This window comes from Lates calcarifer, linkage group LG5 (assembly GCF_001640805.2).
Source record: "Lates calcarifer isolate ASB-BC8 linkage group LG5, TLL_Latcal_v3, whole genome shotgun sequence".
Classification (NCBI taxonomy): Eukaryota; Metazoa; Chordata; class Actinopteri; family Centropomidae; genus Lates; species Lates calcarifer.
In genome coordinates this window covers 23,883,406-23,910,874 of record NC_066837.1, presented here as the reverse complement: position 1 = coordinate 23,910,874, position 27,469 = coordinate 23,883,406, and the positions used below count along the sequence as shown (strand labels likewise).

Genomic DNA, 27,469 nt, shown 5'->3' with positions numbered 1-27,469 from the left:
AACAGAAATTCTTTTGTTCAGTTATTTTAGCCTTCCAGTTGTTTGGTTGGTGCCACACCAGGCTAACCTTATTTATCTTAAGTGGTATAATGTTGAGAATTAGGAAGAGAATAAAAATGAGAACTACAATCTCTAAATGTTTTAATAATGTTCATCGTTCAGTGTCTACTAGAAGTAATGATGATTAATATTTATATATTGATTCAAAGTGCCTGATAACGTGCCTTACATTTCCATTGTGAGTGTATCATAACATATAAAGCAGAAGAAAATCACAAACCAACCACTTTGAGCAACATGAATGATACAAAAGTGAAAACCAGATGTGTTGACAAAATGCTATGTTAGCTTATAATGCCTAAACTTTGAGCAAAATATGCAATTCTTTTTTGAATGGTGCCTCAAACAAACTATTAATCAGTGTTTCATTCAACATCTATTTATTGAATAGAGAGCCTCATACTTATTGCCTAGTAAACCATGTTATGTACCCTTAATATTTATTTACTTCAGCCAACATTTAGTGAGCACAGATGTCTCACACATTAGCTATTCCAGTTCCAGTGACACTCTAGCTGTAGAAATACTACTCAAATAATAAATACTGGAATAAATAAATCTAAAAAGGTCTAGAACCACATGAGTATATTTATACTACAACAATATTGCACAGTATTGTGTTGATGTATGAGGATTGATGTACCTCTAATAGACTTGCGTACCTGTTATATCCAGCATGAGGTCTTTGATGAGGTGACCCACAATAGCGTAAGCAACAGCAACCACCACCAGGGCGGCCATCAGGAGGTAGAGAACAGATCTGGGCAGCTGGATGAGGTCCCTGGGTGGAGGCTTGTACTCCTTGTACAGAGGTTCCACATTGTGAACCAAGAACTGGAACGACTGTCCGCCCTCGTCTGTGTAATTGAAGCTGTCCATATTCCCAGAGTAGAAGCCTCCGGTGAGTATTAGTTATTCCATTATGTGCACAGTGAAAATGTTTTGATTCATCCACTTGCTGAGATGTCACTCCCTAAAATGCAGGGAAACAGAGTCAAGGTTAGGTCCATTGCTTAAAAATGAAATGTTTAATCACTTAACTGAATTTCATATTATGCAAATTAAGTGTAATGCAAATATATTGAAATAACCATCTGAATTTACCTTTGTATTTACTTTTTAAAAGTATAATGAGCAATGTTTCTGACACTAAACCAACATGAAAATAGGCCAGTGAATAAATTCACCCACCTGTCAAGAACAAGTTTTTGCATCTTCCAGATCAAACACGTTTGGATCTTGGCAGTGCTGTTTCACTAAAAATTTTCTAGACTGCAATAAATTATTTTCACTAGTATCATGTTTCTACCATTAGTTCATCCTGCAACAAACAGATATCAGGACTTTTCAGACAGCTTGTGAGCCTCTCTGCTGAGTGCCGTGTCCTCTCTGCTGAAATAATCTGGACTACTGTGGGCGGTGACACACAGAGACAGAGAGAGGAAGGGGGATTACACATCCAATCACAGCAACGATCAATCAGGCCCTCATCCCATCCCCATCCTGTCCTGCACAGATTACTTAATCCACAGCAAACAATCTGAGTGAGTGCTTTCTCCCCTGTAATGCTCACACACACTGTGCCCACCCACACACATGCATACACACAAAGAAAAGGAAAAATCACAATCTTGCTAAGAAGTTCTCTTTTTTGAGGTCATCAAAAATAAATCCTTGTTTGAAATGACTTCCTGACTGGAAAGGATCAACTTAAATCCTGCTCCACTTCCACATTTGTCTCTGAACTCACTACTGTAATATTGCAGTAGTCTCTGAAGGTGATACAAGATGATTTTCCATTTTATTATTTCCATTTTATGCTACTTTGCACATATACTCCTCTAGATTTAAGAGAAAATACTGAACTCTATATTTCACTACATTCATTCGACAATTATAGTTATTTCGCAGATGGACCTTATCTTGTTAAATACTGCACCGGGATTAGCTAGCAGGATGCAGCACGTTAGCAGTTGACTAGCTAGTGAACGTTAGCTTAAGTACAGAGATAACTACACTTATCTATCAGTATAGTCCTAATAACAGCTTTATTTCTGTGGGTAAGAGTAAGACATTTGTTTGCAACATACTGTGAACTGTACGTGATATATAACTATATCCTGTGGTTTGTAAGTGTGAAGCTAAAGGAAATGTTACGTTTAACAGGTTAGCTAAAGCTAAAAGTGCTCATGCTAGCTGTAAACTGTCAAATGTATCAACTAACTAGCTAATTTTTATACATTATACTGACACTGTTAATTATGTTCGAAAGTACTTAATATTTTGTGTGTATTTCTAATAGGTGTGGGGGAAAAAACAGTTCAGATTTGGCCCTGCAGACTCAACCAGGTCAGAATGGATTATTTCTTCGAGGGCCTACCAGCATCATCCTCCTCCCACTCCACTCCCAAAACCGGACTTGAAGGATTTACAGATGGTATTATTTAATCGTGATGAGCTTGATAAGATATCTTCATATTGTGTGAAGTTGCTGTCTTCTGAGAGCAAGATGTGGCAACATGATATGTACTGTTGCTTTATTTCAGTCATACATGGATGCCATGATGAATAAATGAAAAATAACTTACAATACAAACTTATTCACACAACATACTCTGCCCCCATGTTATCCCAAATAATAGCATAACTCATCAAACTAATATATTGTTCCCACAAGATTAACTAAACAATTTTGGGGCACTGTTAAACCATTGTATGCCTGATGAAAGAAGATGAAAAAGAATTAAGCTGTTTTTTCATCATCTCTGGCAACACAGACAGAAGATACAGACCATGACTCACCAATAAGGAAATCCTCAAGTGTGAGCATATCTGAGATTCAAGAGCATCATACCAGGTAAAGAAACATCTGCAGACCAATGCATGCACTGATACAATAATTAATGTAGTGGTATGTTTTGTTGTCCATGTGCCCCTGGAAGAGCAGAACTGTACTTCAGTGAATAAATTGCATCAAAGAATAAAACATTAGATTGAAGCCAAATTCTGCTTTTGTGTCAATACTTGTGTGCTAATATCTGTTGTAGCTTGAGCATAGATGACATCAGAAGGAGAGCGCAGGAGCTAGTAGAAAAGACTAACAACAGCCGCTCAGCTGACCAGAGAGTGATGGACAGCTTTCAGGAGAAGTTAGTGGAAAAGGTACAAAACTGATTCAATACATCTGGTCCTATTCACTGTAGTGTTTTCTTTTTCTGGTCCACTGCTATGCACACACTTAACAGATACTTGATGACTTTTATGATTGAACTTAATGCACTTCATGTGTTTGGTGTGTATCCTGGACTGCCCTAGCCCACAAAAGGTTCAGGTCTGGTCAGTTATCTGATTATTTTCCTGACCCAGGTGACAGAAACTTGCCAGCAAGTGAAGGAGCACATGTACACGGTCTATGAGGAGAACAGTAACGTGATGCAGGTGAAGCTGCAGGAGTTGTCTGAGGTGCTGGAACGCTGCACTAAGCTCAACAGTGAGCTCCTGGAGGCCACCCAGGCCCTGGCAGCTCTCAGAGAGGGTCTGGCCATTAGCCAGGCATCAGAATCCCTATAAACTAATTATTGCGCTGATGTTTACATGATTTTGAACTGATTCATGTGTTAGTGAGCGTGTTTATGTGCTCTTGTGTTTGTTATTGTATCAAGCATTCAGAATAGTTCGCTAGTTCAAATGCTGAAGTGGATAAGATTACTCATTTTGATTTCCTCTGTTTTCTTCCTCTTTTTCCAAGAATACACGGCTGTCTATGTCTCTGTAGTTCAGGCTACAGCTCATGGTTGGAGTCAGACAAAAGCTGAATCCATGTTTTATTTATGTTTGTTTTGAGTATTGGTTGATTCAATAAATACAACTACAGAAAACAAGAACACAATAAACTGATTTCTCTGAATCTGTGGTGTTAATATTTTAGATTTGTTCTGTATTATCATGCCCCATGGTGTCTTTTTAGTGCTTTTAAATTCCACCAAACCAGAGATATAAATTTTTTTTTTTTTTTAAATCACTATTAACTAACATCATAACAATCTTAATAACAGATGAGAATTTTATTTGATTACAGAGTATTAAGGGTTTCACACAAACAGCACCTCAGCTTGTCTATATCTTCTCACTCATTCAAAACTATTTATTTACATTCTTTTAAATTATCACAAAATAAACCATCTCATGCCTTATAAATGATTGAAGTATGTTTCTGGCATTTTAATTGTACAAATGTCTCATATCTCAGTTGGACCCAAAGCTTTGTTTGGTTGACATTACATATTATCAGTAAGAGACGATAATAGACTGTTCCCCTCAGTTATTTGAAAACATGCTGTAAATGTGATGAGGTATTTGTGACTGTGGTTTCTCAGGGAAAAACTCCTCATGTGAGGCAGATTAATTGCACCTCCTGTTTCAGCAAATGTAATTTTGCCCAGTGAGGCCATGTTAGGAAGCACAGTGCTGTTCCACATCAAGTCCATTTCAAGAAGACAGAGGAAAAGCTTTACTTTCCAACAGTGAAAGACTGCAGTCCAGTGATGGCTCTGCCCAGGATCAAGGCGTGAATGTCATGAGTTCCTATAGAAAAAAAATAACATATTAAAAAAACAAATATTAAGAACTATTAGAAAATACTTAAACCAGGTGCTTTAGTTGAATTGGACCACATTTCTGTGAAAATGTGCCTCTCTGATCAACAAGTGTCAACCTGTAATAATCTGTGCACTGCTGACCTCTGGTGGTGAGCATACATAACTGCAGTTAATTCTTGAAGCCATTTTCACTGCATTACTGTGAGCTGCTAGTACTAGAAAATGTTTCACATTCAAATGTAGATGTTGCCATTTCTGTGTGTCCCTACCCTCGTATGTGTTGACAGCTTCCAGGTTCATGACGTGACGGATAATGTGGTACTCATCTGCGATGCCGTTTCCTCCCAACATGTCTCTGGCCTGTCTGGCAATATCCAAAGCCTTGCCACAGCTATTCCTCTTCAGCATGGAGATCATCTCTGGTGATGCTCTGGATGAAAACAATCATGTTAGAGGAAAACTGTTTTTTTTTTTTTAGTGGAAGAGACGACCAGCGACTAGCAGAGGCCAAAACAAACATGACAAACAAGACAGAAAGAGAAGACTCACTTCTTCTCATCGATAAGTCTCCCCAGGGCCAGGCATGACTGCAGACCAATAGTGATCTCTGTCAGCATGTCAGCCATCTTCTTCTGCATCAGCTGGTTCCTGGCCAGTGGCACCCCAAACTGGATTCTGATTGGAAGACAGTGAGATATGAAAATCAATCCTTCCCTAAAGGAAGCTGAGGCTGGCATAACATGAGGAGACAATCTGGATATATGCAGTATGATAATGCTGACGTTAACACATTTTTCACTGGCTTTATATTTTGTTATGTGTGTCATATCCTGTGACCTTGACTTTCATGCATGAACATACTGCAGACAGAACATCTTGTACCTGTCCAGAGTGTACTGTCGGGCAGCGTGGAAGCAGAATTCGGCAGCTCCCAGAGCTCCCCAGGCAATGCCATACCGGGCGTTGTTGAGACAGCCAAAGGGACCCTGGTCACAAAGGTCAACAGCAAAAGAAATGTAAGATACTGGCACACGGTAACATCAGTGTTGTTATATTTAAGGAAAAAATATTTGGTTTTGTTGGAGCTGGACTCAATATGAGAGAGCAGCCACTTACAGCCAGACCGGAGACGTTGGGCAGCAGGTTTTCCTGAGGAACTTCCACTTCGTCCATCAGGATCATTGCCAGTGGCGGACGCCCTCAGTGAGAACTTGCCTTCAATCTTGGGGGTGGCAAAACCCTTCATTCCACGCTCCAAGATGAAACCCCTCACCTTGCCATCCTCACACTTTGCCCAGACCACTGCGATGTCTGCCACAGGGGAATTTGTGATCCTAGCAGAGGAAGAAGAGTGAGTCAGTTGTTTTAGGTTTTCACTAAGAGATCTGACACTGGTAAAGATTTTTTTAACAGTATTTTTTTCAAAGTCTGCCAAATTTTGTATTTATGAGTAAACCACTACAATCATTATCCTTGACTACATTTCATCATCTATATATTTGTTATGTGGCTTGAGAAACGCATCAGTGGCCAATGCTTCTCGTATGTGTCTGTCCACCTACCAGGTCTTGGCTCCACTGATAGTGAAGGTACCGCTGGATGGGTTATACTTGGCCTTAGTCTCCATACTGCTGGGATCACTGCCGTGGTTTGGCTCTGTCAAGCCAAAGCAGCCCAGGATTTCTCCACGAGCTACAGGAAAAAAACACACACACAAAACAGATGATGATAAAATTATCTTGTGCTTATATTTGTGCTATTTGAAATGTCCCGCACTGTTTCTTACCAAGCCTTGGCAGGTACTTCTCCTTCTGAGCCTCTGTGCCGTAAGCATTGATTGGGTGCATGACCAGTGATGACTGGACACTCATTACTGACCGATACCCACTATCCACCCTCTCGACCTCTCTGGCGATCAAACCATATGCCACATAGCTAGTGCCAGCACAGCCGTACCCTACAGGGTAAAGAGAAAGGAATGTAAAGTCCTGAAAATAATCCTTCAAAATCATGTAGCACTTTGACAAAGCAGAGAGAAGAAAAACATGTAGAAAACAAAATGTAAAAATTACAGCAAGCATTGCACTGTCTAGGATGGGACTATAACTTGGAAAAAGGTTAATCTTGTTTTGTTTTTGTTTACCTTTAATAGTTGGGCCTAGCACACCCAACTCTCCCATCTCTGAGACAATCTCACGGTGGAAATCTGTAGCATGGTGCATGTTGGGAAAGAGAAACTGTCAGTCAAATATTAGCAGAAACTCACAGCTGGTACATAACATAACATAAAGACCAATTCTTCTCTGGTTATAATAATCTATACAGTCTGTGTTTAGCTCACGTTCATGTCTGTTGGCCATGATGATGCGAGGCATGAGTTTTTCCTGGCAGTAGTCACGGAAGGAGTCTCGGATCATGATCTCCTCCTCTGTCAGCTGACCCTCCAGATCCAGAGCGTCCCGCCAGTTGAATGGCACCTTGGCTGAGGGTCAAAATGTACACACACACATACATACACACACACACACACACACACACACACACACACACACACACACAGTGGTTATGTCACCATCATATGTGGTAACAGAACATGTGAAGGAATCTGAGCAGACCAGGTTCAACTGTCACTTACCTGCCTTTGCCTTTGGCTTATTGACTTCTTCAGCATCTGAAAGGTTGAAAAATCAAAGTGTTAAAGTCCTGTGGATTAAACAATATCTTACACACATTTAAAGAACTTCATTCAATTTTCTTTGTCTTTTGAGACACAAATGAAGACAGTGTTTAGCACATTAAGAAACTTATTTGTTCCCCTAAAGGCTGTCACTCCAACCTTATCTTACTATCCTTTCTATATATTTAAAGAATTACTAAATAAGTTCAGCTGTACCTTTCTGAGCTGCAGCAGCTGTGCCCTGGGCTCTTGATGCTGTGACAACAGCACATTTCTGGCTGTTGGTGAGCAGACGAGTGATAGTGCTTCTGAGAGCCATATGTTTACTGAACACAGAGGAAAATAAGAGGGAAATGAGAGGAAATATATACAACAAATATATTTAAGTTGGAATATTTCAATATAACAGGGTGTTAGCACTTTTTAGTTAGGCACATTGTTATGTGACAGAATTGCAGGTTGAAAAGCCAGTGAAAATCAGGCAAATATAAGACAATGCAGTATTGTTAATGACAAGTTTGTGTATTTTTTAGTAAGCTAATAAACACACTTTCTGAGTCAGGGTATTAATTTCATCACTGCATCATTATCACTCCATGCACGACAAAGATTAGGGGCTTAGGTATTGATGTCAAGTTTAAAATATTTTCTCAGCAATTAAACTGCATCCTGCTTATGACATTTTACAGATGACATTACAGGAAATTAACATACTGTCCAGTAAACAGTGTTTAAAGCACGGAAAACCAGTTGGACCAGCAACAATGTAAATATTTAGTGACCTATCTTAAGGAACCCTCGTCCAAAACATCCAGTTGTACAGTACCTTTTTTCCTCTCGGTGAGTTTATCTGATGATCGGATGACTTCTCAGCGGTGACATGAGCCATAAAAGTTGCTTAAGTAACATTTCTCCCGGTGAAACGTCACAGGAATACGTAACGACAGACGTGGGAGCTCCGTTCCACCATGACAGGTGAGGCAGAACACACTGGAGCAATGTGCGACTCAAAGTTATGCAACACATGGAAGTTATACAACTAACTTTAACTGCCTGTTGCAGCGATAGAAAATGAATACGTTGAATAACCATGGGAAGCTTGTGTGGTGGGAATGTTAGAGCTGTGTCCCTGCGTCCTGTGTAGCGTACTGTTTCATTCCTAGCAGATGTGTAAATTAAATAAGGGACACACGTCCTCACTCAAAATGGCGTTCTCGGATTGCTGTGCGGCTGGGGTGTGTGGAGGGAGTCGGCCAACGCCTTTCCAGCTCATTGGCTGGTAAAATAAGGAGTCATGTGGACAATATCTGAGTGTACACAACATTTTATAAGTGACACTGCAGCTGTCAGAGGAGTCCCTAACCACGGGCCAACACAACAACAACAGCTAAACCATCAATATTGTTTCATTTAATGTGTTAGGGCTATTTACCTTTGACCTCCCTTCACCATCTACCATGTAGACAATACATGAAAGCAAGAAAACCCCAAGAATTAGAGTAAAATCAATTGTTTATCAGCCCAGCATGTCAGAGAGAGATGTCTTTACATGTTGCTACTTTTCTTGGATAAAACATGATTACTGACTGTGATTTTAAATGTGTGAAATGTTCTCACGACTTTGTTAAGAAACCTGATAAGGTGTCTTGTCCTCTTAATTATTCATTAGTTTACCGGCAGAGCAGTTACACAATTCCCTGTCATAGTTCACTTGGCAGCCAGTTGAGTAATGTGAGGATGTAGTCTCTCCTAATGTTCCTCTGCTCAAAAATTGAATTGTAAGAATTTTATTGAGATGTGTGTGTGTGTGTGTGTGTGTGTGTGTGTGTGTGTGTGTGTGTGTGTGTGTGAGTTTGTACATCACAGAGTTCCTGTAGTGTAGTTAAGTACAGCAGCCCAGAAAGAGTAGACCAGCCATTTATCCACTGATTAACAAGGAAACTTATCATGACAGTGCTTATCTATAAAGTACAAAGTCATTACTCAGAGTATCCTGCCTCTGTGATCCACACTTCACGTGAGGACATGTAGCTACAGCAACAGGTTTTTTTTTCCCCCTCAAAGTGGAGTTGACTGTGATCCACTGGTGGAAGAAATCTGTCCTTCAGCTAAGATAAATACTATAAAATACATATGTTAAAGTCCTGCATTCAAACTTTTTAAGTATAGAGGAATAATGAGCAAAATGTACTGGAAGTATCAAAAGTAAAAGCACTCCTTATGCTGTATTTTAAGGGTGTATTTGGTAAATGTGGAGCCAGATATAGCTACTCTAGATATACATTATAGTGTAATGTACAGCTGATAGCATGCTTTGTATGACAAAACTTTAATCTGCAAAATAACTAGTAAGTAACTGTCAAATACTGAACAAACATTAGCCTACATAGTTGAGTGAGAGTATAATATTTCGCTGGAGTGTAGTTATGAATTGACGCAGAGTACACAGAGTGCTTAAGTATTAATAGCTCTAAATTGTATTTGAGTAACCTAAGTTTACTTTATTTTCCATCACTGCTGTGCTCTTTGTACACTGTTTATTGGGCTGTTGTTTGTTTTTTTTATCTCGCGCATATGACAAATAAATAGATATGTGAATAAGTAAGTAAATAAATAACGCCCTCTAATTTAATCTTAAACGTGAAAAGGAGACAGGTCATTTTAAGTCTTTCTAAAACCGTGATGCCCACCTGAAACACGTTAGTTTTCAAAAACACACTCAACACATTCCATTGAAGTAGCAGCTTGACAAATGTTTTTGTTCCGCTAAGGCGCTCTCTGATTGGCTGTGGAAGGTGTCAGTCGCCAAGCTCTTCTCTCTCATTGGCTGTCTCTCGACTCCGTTAGCCTGGAACGCGCCGTGCTTCAGTTTGGTTTGGGATGGTCTCTCTCTCCCTCTCTCTCTCTCGCTCACTGACTGTAGCCGGAGCGGTCGGCCACTGTTATTGATGTTTCTTTCCTCGACATTTCCATGGTAACTGTCCTGTCTAAGGTCTGATCAGCAGCGAGGAGCCGAGCAGTGTGAGAGAATGGAGCTGGAGGAAAAAAACCCGGACCCGAAATACGGTAAGAAGAACGTTATCCCTTCTCCTCGATCTTTGATTTTACTCTAAACGGGCGAAGAAATGGAAACAATGACTGCAATGGATGGATGGGTGTGGACCTCATGGGTCTTATGCAGATCTGGAGGCATGCTCATCCTCCACTGCCCGCTTGTTTTTCCAGAGGAGTCAACATCTCTAATCTCGGATAATGTGAATTAAATTAGTCTTTAATGTTTCACTTGACAGGGCTCAGTCAATGAAGGCAACATGCCGTTGATGGGTGTTTATATGTGGCTCGTTTCCTCCCTCCTAACAGCCTATATCACAAACCACACATATCTCTAAATGAAACTAAAGTTACAAACATTAGCCTAGTTATTTATTGTTGGTATATGGCTTCATGTGACTGATAAAGAAAAGTAGGTTGACAAATTGGCTTGATATTCAGGTTACTGCAGGAAAGCAGGCCACAGAGGAGGAGAAACCAGATGCATGAATAGTATATTTGATTTATTGTGTTTTCCCCTGGGCTAAAAATCATTTGGTGTTTCGCAGACTGACATATGGTTGTTTCATTCACAGATGCACATAATCACACATAGATACTCACACAAACACAGAAACACATGCACTTCCCAGATGTTAATTGCTTTTGTTCACACTTTTTTTGCATGGACATATTATGGAAAATTCATCATCTATACCAGCCAAACACATGACTCATTGCTGATTATCATGTGTGTCACACATGCATTTTCTCCACCAGCACCAACTCGGCTGCCTACAGCAGCCTGCTGTGGTCTCCTCATGTCTGGGCTGGGCTGTTGTTCATATGGACTGCTTAGTCATGAAGTCTTCATAACCAGTGTTATTCTTATTGTAATACCCCATGTCAGCGTTGTTATACGAGAGGATTGCAATAGACTGCTGATGCAGAATGCAAACCACAACCTTCACACTAGTATTTCATTGGGAAGACAACACTAATGCTGCTTGACTGTTGAGTTATTCCCTCTTTCACAATGTAAGATGCTTCCAACAGCCCACACCCATAATGTCAAGTACACATCCTCTCCAGTCCATCCATGGAGCTCCCACTGTGGAGCATTTCCTTGTTGCTTTCCTGTTACCATATAAACAGCTCTCTTTCTTTGGCTCCCCTCCCCCATAAAAGGTCAAAAACCACAGCCCCTTTAAACCGAGGATAAAGGTTTACAGCATACAAACACACAATACAGATTCCAGCTCTCCAGTGTTCTTAAACAGTAGTTTTTATGAACAGAGTTTGACCTGTGAGCTGTGTCCTGGTGCTTACTACTACATTTCCCTGCTATCTGGGCTGGTGTGCATGCACAGGCAGGCTGCAGCCTGCACTGCCTAGGACTGTGTTCAGCCTTGCCTGCCCTACCCACTCAGCAGACACAGTCAAGAGGCTTCCAGTCAATATCAAGCTGGCACACACTCAGATGCATCACCACACACACACTGCATGTATACACACACAAAGACACCACTGCTAAATGTTTCACAATGATCGCTTGTCATTTGGACTTTGCCTGTTGGTTTGGGAAAACGAGACAAACTGTTGCTGTTTGATCCAGGCAGTGACTGGGAAGAGCAGAGAGACAGTGATCTGAGCCAGTGGTTGTCACTTTTTATGTATTTAACTCTTCAAAAAGAGACTTTAATGTGTTTCATCTGTGCCTTTTAAGAGGATGTAGGCCAGTGGCCTCATTAGTAGCTGAGGGAGGTTTTTTGAAGCGGTGGCAGCAGCTTGATACAGGAGTAGAACAGTAGTTTTTGAGATTCTGTCAATGCTGTATGCATCTTTATCTACATGTCCTAGACAGAAAGATAAAAATGTGAGGAAAAAGAGCACAGGAGACTAAATGTACTTATATTGTCTCCATGCATGATCAATCTGTGTGCGCGCACACACACGCGCACAACCACAGTGGCCACTAACCCATTAAGGTAGCCAGGGAAAGGCTCATCTGATAACCCCTGAGGGCCCATTAGTGATTCACATCAGTCATGACATCATCACTTCCTTTAACACACACACATTCACTCAAGGTTTGGATAAGGCTTGGCAGACGTTTTTAACTCCATATGGACCTGAATGCAGACTGAGACTGTCTGGTAGGCGCTGTGGGGTTTCACTATCAAGGTCTCTGGAGGATGTGTAATAAACCACCTAAGGAATCAAGGTTACCCAAAGTCTATAACATTAACACCTTTAAAAATCTTTTTAAGGTTACTACATGTACTGCAGCAGATTGACATCACTAAACCACTGTCACATTAATTTTGCCAATTACATACACAAACAAGGCCATTAACAGGACATTTGGCAGCTTGTACGCAACGACAACAAATCTGCTGGAATCCTTTTCAGCACAATTGGAGATTGTTCCGTGGCACAAAACAGGCAAAGAGCTGCCTGTTTCTCCAGCTCTAATGGAGCTGTGTCTCTCACATTTGCAGATGGTCCTAGAAATGACAGGCTGATGGAAAAATCACTTTCAGTGTTTATCCTCTTCAGTATAAAGAAAGAGAAAATGTATACACACAAAGTGATTGCAGGGATGGGGGGTAAGACCAAACAGAAACAGCAAACCATGCAAACTTTGGTTAACAAAAATATATCAGTAATTGAAATCTAAATCCATTTCAGGCAACATTTTTGGTCCTGTTTTAAAACAATGACTTGTTTTATGACTTTTATGATTTTATGTATTTTATACTGACAGCATCAGCTCATTTTAGCTTTTCACAGATGTGTCAATGTTAGCATGTTGTAACAAACATAACAAAAATGTTTTAAGTAACAAATATTTGCTGTGCAGAAACACTAAAAACCTAGAGGGTAAGTCAGTGTCTTGTTTACATAGTTACATCTATGAGCACTGACAGGTTTACTTTTCAGTGGTAAAATGCTCTGTATGTAGTTCTGGTCACTATTCTAAAAAAAAAAACTGATTTGGTGGACCTTCATTGAAAATATTTAATTGTGTTATGTCTGTTATGCTTTAACAAGAATATTAGCTTATAACAATTATCATATTCTTTAAGGAATGATTTTGGGGAAATGTGCATATTCATGTTCTTGAGGAACGTTAGATGAGAATATTGATACCACTCTCATGCCTGTATGCTAAGTATGAACCTACTGCTAGCTAGTTAGCTTAGCACAAAGAGTGGAAACAGGGGGAAACAGCTAGCCTGGCTATGCCCACATAACAAAGTCCACTAACCAGCACCTCTAAAGCTCACTAATTAAAATGTTATATGTTTGTGTGGCAGCTGTACAGAAGATCACATTCTGTACTGTCTCTGCTTCCAGTTAAGAAATAGTCTCGGCACATAACCCTTGCAGAATGCAGTTTGTTTTTTTGTTTTTTTTTACATTTTTACATTTTGGCTTTAGTACAGATTAAACAAATGGGATGAAACCTTTTAATTTATGAGTTTAAGATGAGCTGGTGGTAAGTGGTATTATTCTTTTCCTACTCTTAGCAAGAAAGCAAATATACACATTTATCAAAATGTCCATTCTTATTTATATGGTGACATCAGTCTCAAAACTTCAGTATCTGCTGGGCTCTAATACAGGTTAAAAAAACTGGACTGAGAAGGAGATGGCAGCATAACAAGCTTGTATATGAGGTCAATAGTTGTTATTGTATTTCATGCATGCCATTAGTCCATCACATGGCAGCAGAGGTGGGCAGACCAGACCACGGTCATGTGCCACCAGAGAACATGATGATCTTATCTCTGATGTATATTTCAGCCTGTCGACTTGTGTGTCAGTAGGCCCAATAACCAAGTGGTTGTCTTAACAATGCGTGAAACCATTTCGATAAATCTTTGTCCACACATTAGGAAGTTAGTGATATAAAGTTTTAACTTGAAAGCACTTAGAGGGCCATGTAGTTGAAGTGCTGTAACAGTCTGGAAAACTGCGGCTTAAAGTAGAAACAGGAAGCTGAGAAAACATTGGCGAGATGGCCATTAATCTTACAGGGGTTAAAGAGCAAACTGTCCAGTAGTAGAGTTTTATAACGCTGTTTTTCTTTTCAAAGCCAATGTTAAGTGCTGTGCTGGTGGAGTGAGATATTTTTTGGTCATATGACTACAGTGAGGTGAGAGTGCAGCTGCTCTGCATGTAGTTGCACACTGTAAAACACCTGAAAGGAAGGAAAGTGAGGACAGTTTAGCATGTTGAGCGGAGTGAGCTGAAACCTAAAATAACTGCTATGATGCTGGTGTTAAAGATTTTTTGATTTCATACTGTGAATGTTACCCATGCTGAAACAAACACTCACTGTTGTCAGAGGTGTAAAAAGTACTCATTTAAGTCTTGTGTGTGTGTGTGTGTGTGTGTGTGTGTGTGTAAACACAGCCAGTTTTGGCAGCAGCAGGTTCTTGGCGCCACATGTCTTTGTTGTGTTTGAGTCCCTCTCTCAATTCCCCTATCAATACTGTTTTTGCGGCAACTCCCCCGATAAGCTGTGAGCCAAGAGAGGGACCGAAGAGAGGGAGAGCTCTGAATATTCTGAAAGAAGGAAGTAAGAAGTTAGAGGACCCAGACCTCATACAGGAAGAAGACATAAAGAAACAACTACCACATACAGCACACAGAGGAATCTATAAAAGCGTCTATGACAGAAACTCTGAGAGAAATAACGAGAGAATGACAAAATACGAAAGACAAGGTACTGTAACAGCCTTCCCAGGTGAATTTATTGTAAGCTGGATGTTCATTTGTCGCTGAATGTCTTGTTGACACGGCTCCAGCTTGAGAGCTCAGCTCAGATAGGGAGCACTACTGACTAATGGCTTATATTTCGCTAATTGTGATGGTTAATGAACTGTTATAAGCCACATATTACCACTAGATGACATACTGTACTTTAAGTTATAAAGTGATGCCGGTCGTGTCTACGATGTGTGGGCAGAGCTTTGATGTGTATCCTGTTTATGTGTGTGAGTGTACTAGTAGTGTGTGAAGTAGCAAACATACTGTGTGTAAGCAGAAGGCAGTGACAAGAAGCTGGGCTCGCCTCTGACTCTGTGCCTGTAGCAGAGCATTTAAAGACCTGTTTAATGCTGCTTCGTCATGTAAGTGTCATGAAGGCTGTGGCAGGCAGTTACAGCAATGTGACAGGATGTGCAACAGCTCACAGCAAAGTCATCTGGTTATCTCTTAAAAGGATGTTGGTGAGCTGAGTTCTATACCAGGCTGATTTCCTGTGTAAAACATATTTCAAGGTGTAATGTAGAAGCCTGAAAATTACCGATGAATACATCCACGCTCATTGTTCTGGCTCATGTTGACTCTAAGTGTTAATCACGATGATCTCACCGCAGGCAGGATGGGCTCAGTTGGTGCTTCTCCTCTGCCGTGTCTGAGGTGTTTCCATGGCGGCTGGCGATGTCCACAGGGAGCTCACTGTCGCCGGGGAGCCATTTTGTTGGTTGTTAGGCATAACAGTCAGACAGAAGAATCCTTTTGTTCTGAAGAATAGCCTGGCTCTGTCAATACATGGGCTTACACTTGTATATTGTACTCATTTGTGTCTCAAATACTGTATTATTAAGAGTTTATTATCACATAAGACAATGAAATAAGGAAATCCTTTTCTGTCAGTTGAGAAAATCATTTCATTGACCAACTATTTTGGCTCTAGTACGTTACACTTCCTGTACAGTAGGTGCTCATTATTCAGCAGAGAAATTTATTGTATCCTTGCGTATTTTTAGTTTCACTTTGAAGACCCTTCTGACAGAGAGAGTTTATTTGCCAACAGGGACAAAATGTGAAAATAGAAAAGACCTGACCATCACAATGATATAATCATACAGTTCTAAAATCCAGTTATACAGATGAGTGATTCCAAGAAAATTGCAATAGAAACTAATAAATGAGTCATTAAGGTTTTTGTTCCCTAAGTGTAAAGAGTTTTGTCTGAACCATAATGATTAATAGATCACATATATCACTGCACTGAACAACAGTTTGTTGTTTTTATATGTAACTTTGCATGCATTTGCCATATGTATATACATGTATATTAATATTGTGCAGATGTTGCCATTAATATGAAGCTTCAGTAACATGCATTCAAATGTTATTGTTTTAGAAAGCTCACTGGCCTGTGTGATGGTTGATGTGTAAATGTCAACAGCAACTTTTTACCAGCAGCTGTGGTTAGCTGGTTTTCATTTAAGTCTTCCCTGAATGCAGTTGTTGGTGGTTAGTTAAGAGCCCTCCAAGTGAAACCACACTCAGTGTGTCTCATTATGTGTGAGATTGAAGTTAGAAGTCTAAAAATCAGTTTACACAATGCAATAAATACAGTCCTGTTGTCTCTTTTTATTCCCAGGAGAGTCCAGGAAGTTTGATCCAAACTTCAAAGGACCAATCCACAACAGGTGAGACGACTTATTTAATTGTTCATCATAATTTATTTATTTTCTCGCTGTACAACAGGACAGCAGTAACAATACTCTGCCTTCTCCTTCACTCAGGGGCTGCACAGACATCCTCTGCTGTATCCTCTTCATCTTGGCCTTGTTGGGGTACTTTGCTGTGGGTATCCTCGGTAAGACTGATCCTTCCATCACTACAATACATACTGTTAGACAATTTAGAGAATACCCTACTTTTACAATTGTATACATTATTTATTTTTATATATTTAGACTAATCAATATAAAAAACTTGTCACACTACTCTTTTTCTTGCCTTCATCAGGGTGGTGTATGAGGTTGTTTTTGAAATATAAACGATCATCAATACTAAATATATGTAAATTTACTAGTAGCAAAAATTGCATCATGAAACAAGTTTAAAAGTACTGATCATCAATCAAAAAAAAACCTTAATGAGGGCAAGATACCTAAAGACATTTCGATGGACTGGTAAACGTTTTAATTTTGATGGGTAGACAGTATAGGTCACTTTGGTATGCACCTTGCTGTGTGGGTGTATTCACAAAGTTGGAAGTTGGTTATGTATATACAACATTATGTTTTGTCTATCTGCTCTCTGAAAATGCAAGTTTTTCCCCTGTCCTTAGTGTAGTGTGAACTGAGTCTGTCTTCAGGGGCTGGGGATCTTTGATTTATTGCCAGCAGAAATATTTATACATACAAAGTTGCACATTTGTTAGAAAACATTCAGTTTAAATTTAATGGAAGATCTTAAGCAGTAAGCTAATGTAATGTATATGGTCATTTGATTTAACATCTGTATTTATCCTGAGTGATTTTTCCTCTTCTCCATGCAGCCTGGTCTCAGGGTGACCCCCGGAAAGTGATCTATCCCACAGACAGCAGGGGGCAGTTCTGTGGACAAGCTGGAACACCTCTGGAGTGAGTCACATGGCAACATGAATAGGATGATCACTTTAAATGCACCAGTTTAGGTGCAGCTCAGCTTGTGTACATTGTAAGATGACATGTATTACTGTAATCTGTAACCCCTCATTCAGGGCTTATGAGACATTTATTTAGGATGTTGGTCTAATAATAGCTTTGTGTCTTACACAACAGGAAGAAGCCTCTCCTGTTCTACTTCAACATATTGAAATGTGCCAGTCCTCTGGTGCTGCTGGAGTTTCAGTGTCCCACCACACAGGTCAGAAACAAGATCTGCTAATCTTTTTGTATTCATTGCAACTGCTGTCCTGTTTCTAACGGTCACATTAATTGTCATGATTGTGTTTTGTTATTTGTGTCCAGTTATGTGTGGAACGCTGTCCTGACCGGCATCTTACCTTGGTGAAAGCTAAGTTAGGCAGCAAAGATGACCGTGAATACTACCAACAATACTGCAAGCCAGGAGTGGACTTCACCAAACAAGTAATCAGATTATTCTCATTATTCATATTCTATACATGCTTAAATGACACTGTGAAATGCACAATATAACAAAAAAATCCAAAACTGCTTTAATGGCTGTTTTACATTGCCCAGAGTCCTCCTGAGATCCTGAGGGATGGCTTGTGTCCTGCCATGCTGATGCCCAGTAAAGCCTGTAAGTGAGAAGTGTGTTCAAGATTCCCTGTGCTCAATTTTCATCCACACAGCACGACACTGTGTCTGTGGGTTTCTAGTGAGGCTGAAACAAACGGAACCATATAAACACTGATCATCTCCTCCCTCCACAGTCACATCGTCGCTGCCTTCCTGCCTTGGGAACGATGAAAGGAGGGGTGGTGGTGGTGGGCAACGAAACCACTTTTGATGCCGGACAGGGTGTAAATATCAATGCCACCGAGGTGCTGGAGGCATCAAAGTGAGTCTTGTTCACTACATGGCAACATATACAGCATATCCAGGTTAAATAAATTCATAACATAACAATTTAAAACTTCAATCAACACACAGGCACAGTTCTTTATAGTTTCAGATTCTCCTAATCCTAAAAGTCACAAACAGTGACTAAATTAACAACACATTATCATAAAATGTGTTAGCTTGATGTACAGATAATACATGAGTAAGTAATTGATAAGTACATCGATTACTTATCATTGAAAACTGAATTCCCTTAACTTGGTCTTAGACTGTTTTAGGACATCACTTTGTTCTCTGAAATCTAAAGGTGGACATGGTCTTAAACCAATTAGTCCAAAAATTCCTTGGTTTCTGCTCCAGAGAAAATGCTGTTAAGATGGGTAAATGAACTAACTCTTGCTGGACATTTTTGTCACACATCAAGTAATATTGTGTCAGCTGACAGCTGACAGCTGACATACCCCATCACCACCGTAACTCACCGCACTGGTTTGACAGCCTATTTAAAGGCATTTATGTTCTGATTTGCTCTCTACACTGATGTGGGCTTGCTGCAGCCTGCTTTGGTTCTGCTCTATTTGTATGCACCCTGGAGGGTCTTTATGTCAGTGTTTTCTATCAGGTGTTATTCCCACAGGGAAATGCTCTCTGCTTGTTACTTTATCAAGATGATGAATATGCTTGCTGTTGTTATGCTGTGCAGAAGGAGTGCTTGACAGTGTAGAGCTAAACTACCAAAGCAAATTACATTTGTCATCTTAATTTGCAAAATGACATGACCTGCCTAATGTAATTTATCTTACATTCTATATTTTGCATTTTGCATGAGTCATTTCTGGATGAATTAAAGACTTTATCTATTAAATGAACAAGTTTCAAATTAAAAGTCTAAATCTGCAGTTGTCCCTTTTTACCAAGTAACTTTTGTAAATTTCGTACAGCAATGTTGACAAGAGGAAATGTTTCTGAAAATGTATGTTACAGTAATTCAGCTTATTGTCCTTGTTTTCTTAGTTTGTTTGTCCCTGGTCATGGACCTCTGAATCACAATTGTAGTAAAAGGAAGGTGTCAGACAAGTGCTTGCTTTGTTAGCGTTATCTTACCGGTGAAATGCTTTAGCTGCTGTTAAAAAGTTAATACAGTGATGCTACAGCTGTATGCAGCACATAGATGATCAACTTTACATGTTTGGTTTGAGTAGTTTTACGATGAAAATTATTCATTCTTCAGTGTGTTTAGCTAACAATGTTTTCAGTTAATATAGCTAGCCACATAACCCTCTCAATTGTTCCACCGATGTTATAGACACACGCTGATTTTACTCACCATATTGATCATTCAACTAATACTGTTATTTATTAATGTGTTCAGTTATATGCCTATTTTTGTCTGATGAACCCATAGCAACATTTTGTCAGTTTCAAGGTGGATGACCACCCTGTTAATTTTAACCTAATCTCTTTTTAACAGGAAGTCAAACATGGTTGTTGAAGCTCGCCAGGTGGCCATGAGAATTTTTGAAGACTACACTCAGTCTTGGCATTGGATATTGCTGTAAGTCTGACCATTCTTTACAGTAACAGACAGTGTTAAATAGAACACCAGGAATATGAGGGGGCTTCAGAAAGTTTGCGGAAAAAGTACATAGCTAAATCATATGCATATTTTGATCTCAATGCACCTGTGCATTCACATACTAATGTGTCATAAGATGTTCTTACATGAACCCTTAAATGCATGTTGCAATGCAAAAATAAACATCATACCTTAAACCATTTTTTCCAACTGTCCTTTTTCCATGAACTTTTTGAAGCCCCTTCGTACAACAATATATATATGTATATATATAATGTTTTGTGGTCACCTGACAAGATAAGTAACCTTGTGGCTGAAATTAATTATGTGTGAAGAGCATTTGAATATTCAAGACTGACCCTCATTTTGAAACCAGAAAATACACGACTGAAATTGAAAAATCATGGGCTAATATGCATATGATGTGTCCACTTTCTCTAGTGCTCTGGTGATAGCCATGATCGTCAGCTTGATTTTCATCGTCCTGCTGCGGTTCTTGGCTGGTGTCATGGTCTGGGTCATGATTGTGTTGGTTATTCTAGTCATTGGATATGGTAAGTCTTCAGCCTCTGATAATAAGTAGACAGTTGCTATTTCAGATTGTTGTGCTTTTATTGAAATGATATATTTTTTTAAAACTCCAATATGTATTTCAACTTTTTTTTAAAGGAATTTTCCACTGTTACATGGAATATGCCAGTCTGAAGGGAGAGCCTGGCGCTGACGTCACCATCCGTGACCTGGGCCTGCAGACCGACTTCTCTGTCTACCTGCAGATCAGACAGACTTGGCTGGCCTTCAGTAAGCACAAACATGCTTTCACTCTATAATACACTCTGTATCAACTGTTGATGAATCCTATTAATCTGTTTCATTCACCATTTTCAGTGATCATCCTGGCTATTGTGGAATTCATCATCATCTTGCTACTCATCTTCCTCAGGAAGAGAATCCTAATTGCCATCGCTCTCATCAAAGAGGCCAGCAGGTCAGTCTCAGTTGGTAGTTTATTCCAGTCTTGCATTGTGCAGCATCATTCTTTTCTGTTTTCCCAGATAAGGTGGAAATGTGACTGCATCAGCTCACTTATTTTAAAGCAGCACCAATCAATAGCCATCCAGTATTGATGTGTAATGTGACAAGAGTCACTCATACTGATGGATCCCCAGATAATTATCGCCCAACTTTGCAGTTCCCTTTAGCTCCACAAAACACTTTAGTGTCTCTCAGCTCATTGTTTTGGTTTTCCAGCCCACAACTTTACTGTTGTGGTTCAGCTCTCATCAATCTTGTCTCTGCTGCAGTGGGCAGCTGTTTTCAGTAAAAGAGCTCTGATAAGCCCACTGTACACTACCTGACCAGACACAGTCAGCCACTGGTGAGGGAACATAGTAACTAATAGCAGCAGCTGAAGAACCAGATATTTCCTTCAGTAGATGATGAAGACCAGACCATAGTTGTAAATAGGCACTTGTTAAACACATTTAGTATTACAAATGTTTAGACTGATGAAAGTGTATGTTGCCATTGTGTTAAAAGCTTGTTCTGCTGACACCAAATGGCCAAAAAATCAATTAATGCTGCTTTCATTTGATTGTATTTGTTTTTGTAACAGCAGAGAAGAGACCCATAGTTCTTACATTTAACCTTCACTGTTAGGGAGTGCTGAGCTGGTTGTTTGGGGAAAATCCCTCTTCCTTTTGGAGAGTATTATAACTGAGCTTGTTAACATAACATTTCAACCATTGTTTTCTTTTTCAGAGCCGTTGGTCATGTGATGTCGTCTCTATTCTACCCACTGCTGACCTTTGCCCTGCTGTCTGTGGTGATTGCCTACTGGGCCATCACTGCTGTGTATCCTTTCACTTTTCAGTTGATGATCAAAGATGGTCAAAAATAAATGTTTTACTGTGTAATTTTTCCTTCCTCTTATCACCTGCAGCAGGTGTAGTATTTCCATATAAATAGGCACAGATCACTCTTGAGTATGGCCTTTTCAAAGATGTCCTCCCCTTGGTGTCTCCTTGACAACTCTGCCCAGTTTCTTGTCCACCTCAAATGAGCAGGTGTACAAAGTGTTCAACACGTCTGAGTGTGAGTACTCACGAGAGACCTGCGACCCCAAGGTATGTCTCTAAATGTCAATGTCGCATTAAATCTAATGTTAGAGGATGTGTGTGGTGCTTCAGAAAGGTCTGCCAAAAAGCCAAATACAGTCTGCTAATACCTGACACCTTTTAGAATGAAAGATCTCTTTAATAATCCTGTGGTCTGCCCCTTCTCTCTTTCTCCAGACATTCAACACCTCCAATGCCTCAGCTCAGTGTCCAGATGCAGAGTGCCTGTTTGCCTTCTATGGTGGTGAGACCCTCTACCACAAATACCTCATCCTTTTCCAGTTCTACAACGTCTTCTTGTTCTTCTGGTGCGCCAACTTTGTGACTGCCCTGGGTCAGGTCACTCTGTCGGGGGCCTTCGCCTCATATTACTGGGCCTTCAAGAAGCCCGATGATATTCCTGCCTTCCCCATCTTCTCCTCGCTGGGACGCGCTCTCAGGTTAGAAGATGGATTTGTATTTTTTTGAGAGCAGTCTGTGCATGTACACGTACAGTACAGTATATATAGTTGTGCATCAACCCAGTGCATTTTCATTCTCAAATACTGTACACATATTGTTTGACACTGAATGGAGTATTCTGAATTGTAAAGTCAATATGATGCTGTGTGGTTTAGTCAGTGTTGTTTGGGGTATTCACTCTAAGCAAAAGGTTGATGTGCAGAACTGCCACAGTTTTAGGGAGGTTTAGGTTTGGGTTATTTTCTCCATATATGACAGATGGAAGGATCAGTAGGAGGGACTGTTTGATGCTCACAGTTGGCCTCTCTTTCCTCCTCTTGTATAGGTACCACACAGGCTCCCTGGCTTTTGGCTCTCTGATCCTTTCTGTGGTTCAGGTCATCAGGGTCATTCTGGAGTATCTGGATCACAAGTTGAAAGGTGAGCTGATTTAACATTAGAACAAGAAGGCAGTGGGTGTTGACTGACTACATACCCTCATGATTATCCTACATTCATCAGTAATTATGGTCAGAATAATGCAGGCTATCTAATACTGCAACAACTAACAGGGTTATCACAAGCGCATATAACCAATAATGACATGAATGTAGGCAACACTTGTTCACACATGTTCATATAATGGCTCTCATCCTTCAGGTGCTCAGAACAAATTTGCTAAATTCCTGCTAAGCTGCTTGAAGTGCTGCTTCTGGTGTCTGGAGAAGTGTATCAAATTCCTTAACAGAAACGCCTATATCATGGTGAGTTCTTGTAACTGGATACAACTGCATGAGACATGTTGTGTCTGGTCAGATTTCAAAAATGTTTTTGTTGTTTTTTTCTCTCTAGATTGCCATCTATGGAAAAAGTTTCTGTACCTCGGCTCGAGATGCTTTTTTCCTCCTCATGAGGAACATCATCAGGTGGGATTTCATTACATTAATATCAATCAATTCTATAAACACAAGACATTTTCTCACTTTATTTAATGTGAGCTATTTTTAGCTTAGTTTAATTTGGTTCACTCATTCTGAGCTGTGCCCATTTCAACTCAGGGTGGCTGTTTTAGACAAAGTGACTGACTTCCTGCTGTTTCTGGGGAAACTCCTCATTGTTGGCATTGTTGGTAAGAGAGTTTTTCTTTATTTTACTTTATTTTTATCATGTGGTATCTATGTGGAGCGAGATTTGCTTTCTAGTTTAAATCCAGAAATACTCATTCTTTTTTCTCTACAGGGATATTCTCTTTCTTCTTCTTCTCTGGAAGGATCAAAGCAGTAGAGGATGCTGCTCCTTCTCTGAACTACTATTGGGTGCCAATACTGGTAGGAAACAGTTATATTTGTATGATTTAATCCTTTTTGTAAGGCTGATCTGAGAGCTGTGATGCCACAGCACAGGTCTTGAAGTATGTGATTTTCTGCACTTAGACAGTGGTAGTGGGATCCTACCTCATCGCCCATGGTTTCTTCAGCGTGTACGCCATGTGTGTGGACACACTCTTCCTCTGCTTCTGTAAGTAACTTTGTGTTCAGTTGAATTTCTGCCAAATTGTCTCTCCTCTTAATGGTTTCAAGCACTCATACAAGCTCAGCTGAGCTGCTGGTTTCTTCTTCTTCCTGCCATGTTTCTGACTTTTCTTCTCTTTGTCTTGTTTCTCCCATTAATTTCACTTTACTTTTATTTTCACACATTCCCTTTATTTCATGTTTCTTTCCCCTTATTTTTCCGTTAACCCAATCAAAAACACCTCAAATGCACACCCGTCACACTCAAAAGGTGAGGACTTGGAAAGAAACGATGGCTCATCTGACAGGCCATACTTCATGTCACCCGAGCTGCATGAGATCCTCTCCAAAACAAAAAGGGTGGAGGAGGATCATGACGATGCAGAGCAGCCGGATGCTGCGAAACAAGTGGATGAGGTGAAACTGGAGGAGGAGACGCCTCTGCAGCAGCAACAAGACGGAGAGATTCAACTGAAGCAGCAGGAGATTCTCAAGCAGGACAACGAGGAAGAGCAGCCACTGAAGACAGACGCTGAAGAGCCGAAAGAAGAGAAAAGCGAGGAGCCGAAAGTCAACCAGGCAGAGGAGGCCGAAAAGAAAGAAGAGGTGAAAGAAGCGGCAGAAAAGCAAGAGATAAAACAGGAAGAGAAGATGGAGGAGGCGTCACCTCCAGCTGCAGAGGCTGAGAAAGAGGAGACGGGGGAAAAGGAAGAGGAAAAAGAGGAATCTAAGGAAGAAACTCCTCCCTCTGCACCACAGGAGTAGATGTCAGCAGTCAAGTCACCGCAAAAAGAAAAAAATAAATGGTGAGGTTTGGTAAACCTCATGAAGCGTAAAGAATGAAAGAAATGTCCCTACAACTTTGTGATATGGACCTGATAAATGTACGGCATACAACAAGCTAAAATTTCAGACGGCCTTGCTACGTGAGTGGTGCGTGACGTCCGGGTGGAGAAAGGTTGTGATCGACATGTGAAGGCTGAAGCAGGTCAAAAGCCCAGTGCATCTCTGTAGCTTGAAAAAAAAAAAACGCTCTCTTGTGTTGGTTTTAGAACAGTGTTGGTTTTTATATTGTGAAGATCTGTAGAACATTGTGAGTACTGAACCTGTGCCTGATTACTGTCACTAATAATTTGTTGTCTTAATCCTGTTAATGAATGCACTACAGAACCACTTAAGTACTGTGTACAGTCAGAACACACCCAACTCAGCCGATGGTGAATCTCCTTCACTGTTTACAATAATACCAGCTGACGCCAAAATGTTACAGACATATTTGATATACTGTATGAATATTGGATCTTTTTTCCTGATGGAACATGTGTATATATATACAGTAGTGTATGTCTATGATGTATTTTTTGGCTTCAGTCTTGTAGAGATCCTTTGCCGAGATGGGATCCCATGTATTGTATTGCCACCTACTTGCCTTGGTATTTGGGACTGGCGTAAGTGCTGTGACTGTGTCTCCATGATGCAGCCATCGTGACCTCTCAGACTTTGCGGACACCCCCATTGTTTACTGACCCCAACTACCTTGCTCTGTCCCTATCCTCTCTTTGTCTCTCTCTCTCTTTCTCTCTCTCTAAGTGCTGCATGGTGTTGACATGGCCTTCTGAATGCTCGCAACTAACATCTCTGGATGCTTTTGTACCTTTTTTCTTGTTTGTCACCTTGTGAAAGATGTATGTTGATTTTCCACTGAAATTACTGATGACATTCCATATTTATTGGCTGTAAATCTTGATTAAAGGTGATTGTATTTAATCATAGTAGTTCTGTTATGGGTAAATATTTTGTGTGTCAAGGAAGCTTGATGTCTGGAAGCAGGTGAGTTTACATATTTTGTCTTAAAGGGGCATTCCAACAATTTTGCACAAGTCCTAACCCCGAAGGGTTTAAAGACTAACCTAATACCACCTGAAAATCTTGTTTTTGCTGACCTCTAGCTGTTAATCTTTTAACTTGTTGCAGTGATGTATTGGCGTGCTCCAGGACCTTGTGACCACACTGTTGGGTGTGGTTACAAGTGCAACAAAGCAAACTTCTGACAACGCCCAAACAGGCTTGAAAATGAGAACCACAGTTTTTCAGTGTTAGTTAACTGCTGGAGTGCCCCTTTCATTCTTGAGTAGCTAAAAGACAAAACTGGTTATAAATAGACAAAGCATAAAATACAAGCAGGGTTAAATTACCAAAAAATATATTAAATGTTAGTCACTGTGTTGAAAAATGTTGTCTCTCAACTGCCTCTGTCCATGTTACAGTGGAGGACTTAGAGCGCAATGATGGATCAGCAGAGAGGCCGTATTACATGTCGCAGAACCTGCTCACCCTCCTGAAGAAGTCCAATGAAGAAGCCAAATCTGTAGATTAAATCACAGCTTTGTGTGTGTGTGTGTGTGTGTGTGTGTGTGTGTGTGTGTGTGCGCGCGCGCGCACACGGGCAGGCTTGTGTGGGTGGTGTTCTTAAATGAAATGCAGAACGGGGGAATTACAATGCCATTTCCTGTGCCACACTATGAAGGTAGAGAATTTTTGTGTCTTACTGTCAAATGAGATTCATGCCTGTATGATATTGATCCTTTGGTATTTTGTTACCAATTTCTCTCTGTATTTATTTTATTACAGAAGGAATTTGGGAGTTTGAGTTACAGATGATAACTGTAGTTAATTTAAGCAAAAATGCTTTTCTTTTTCATCATACATTTCTGTTGTGTGTAGTCTGTTATGCATTTCATGTGGAAGCTTTGTGGGGTCCAGTTTCAGTGAGACCTCCAGCATATGGGAGTTGTTGGAAATTAACTCACCAAAGTAAAGTTGCTTAACTGCAGGAAATTAAATGCTTAATATGATTCTTAAAGCCTTAAGAGATTACAAGTGGTTTAACTTGAACTTATTGTTATTATTTTAAAAAGCTTGTGTTCTTTTTTCATACTCTCCACTGAATATAAAACATATCCATGATTTGTGTGCAAATTATAAGTTTGTAAATGTTGTACATCGTTTCACATTTTGTTGTAAACTAATAAAGGTTTGTGTTGCCATACCAGAAAGAAAAAAAGGGCCATTGCTTCTCATCACAGGTTAATTGTTTCATAATGTTGACATTTTGTATACACAGTTTATAACCTT

The 27,469-nt window shown here is 40.0% G+C and overlaps 3 protein-coding genes across 5 annotated transcripts; 2 read left to right on the top strand and 1 right to left on the bottom strand.

Annotated features, from left to right (window-relative positions):
* The first annotated feature begins 1,501 nt into the window (after positions 1–1,501).
* Positions 1,502–4,075, top strand: syce2 (synaptonemal complex central element protein 2). Of its 3 annotated transcripts, none has more exons than XM_051070812.1 (5): positions 1,502–1,604; positions 2,363–2,497; positions 2,838–2,917; positions 3,108–3,222; positions 3,427–4,075. In XM_051070812.1, exons 2-5 carry the CDS (start codon positions 2,495–2,497, stop codon positions 3,628–3,630), a joined length of 402 nt encoding a protein of 133 aa, XP_050926769.1. In that variant the 5' UTR covers positions 1,502–1,604; positions 2,363–2,494; the 3' UTR covers positions 3,631–4,075. The 3 variants fall into 3 exon arrangements, with proteins under 3 accessions (XP_050926769.1, XP_050926768.1, XP_050926767.1); XM_051070811.1 differs by lacking the exon at positions 1,502–1,604 and adding an exon at positions 1,619–1,838; XM_051070810.1 differs by lacking the exon at positions 1,502–1,604 and adding an exon at positions 1,892–2,120.
* Positions 4,076–4,105: 30 nt separating this feature from the next.
* gcdha (glutaryl-CoA dehydrogenase a) lies at positions 4,106–8,516 on the bottom strand. Its single transcript, XM_018664810.2, is given in 13 exon segments — positions 4,106–4,644; positions 4,928–5,088; positions 5,208–5,333; positions 5,541–5,644; positions 5,775–5,840; positions 5,842–5,992; positions 6,221–6,350; positions 6,445–6,615; positions 6,802–6,864; positions 7,000–7,140; positions 7,294–7,329; positions 7,552–7,663; positions 8,163–8,516. Coding segments are annotated over 12 exon segments (1,326 nt in total). The 5' UTR covers positions 7,655–7,663; positions 8,163–8,516; the 3' UTR covers positions 4,106–4,570.
* A 1,698-nt stretch (positions 8,517–10,214) lies between these two features.
* Positions 10,215–27,383, top strand: slc44a2 (solute carrier family 44 member 2). The gene is made up of 22 exons (XM_051070291.1): positions 10,215–10,401; positions 16,772–16,820; positions 16,917–16,990; positions 17,678–17,762; positions 17,943–18,027; positions 18,132–18,251; positions 18,366–18,426; positions 18,531–18,687; positions 20,161–20,244; positions 20,707–20,819; positions 20,935–21,066; positions 21,154–21,253; positions 22,027–22,119; positions 22,307–22,391; positions 22,560–22,822; positions 23,170–23,264; positions 23,484–23,587; positions 23,676–23,749; positions 23,882–23,952; positions 24,063–24,151; positions 24,257–24,341; positions 26,602–27,383. Exons 1-22 carry the CDS (start codon positions 10,365–10,367, stop codon positions 26,709–26,711), a joined length of 2,166 nt encoding a protein of 721 aa, XP_050926248.1. The 5' UTR covers positions 10,215–10,364; the 3' UTR covers positions 26,712–27,383.
* The last annotated feature ends 86 nt before the right edge of the window (positions 27,384–27,469 follow it).

Bases quoted from the DNA above. Each gene is read 5' to 3' on its own strand.
- syce2 (XM_051070812.1), top strand. The intron at 2,918-3,107 runs GTAAAGAAACAT...TATCTGTTGTAG, and splicing joins ATTCAAGAGCATCATACCAG to CTTGAGCATAGATGACATCA. The intron at 3,223-3,426 runs GTACAAAACTGA...TTCCTGACCCAG, and splicing joins AGGAGAAGTTAGTGGAAAAG to GTGACAGAAACTTGCCAGCA.
- slc44a2 (XM_051070291.1), top strand. From the start codon at position 10,365: ATGGAGCTGGAGGAAAAAAACCCGGACCCGAAATACG. The intron at 21,067-21,153 runs GTAAGCACAAAC...CACCATTTTCAG, and splicing joins ACAGACTTGGCTGGCCTTCA to TGATCATCCTGGCTATTGTG. The intron at 23,953-24,062 runs GTAAGAGAGTTT...TTTTCTCTACAG, and splicing joins CCTCATTGTTGGCATTGTTG to GGATATTCTCTTTCTTCTTC.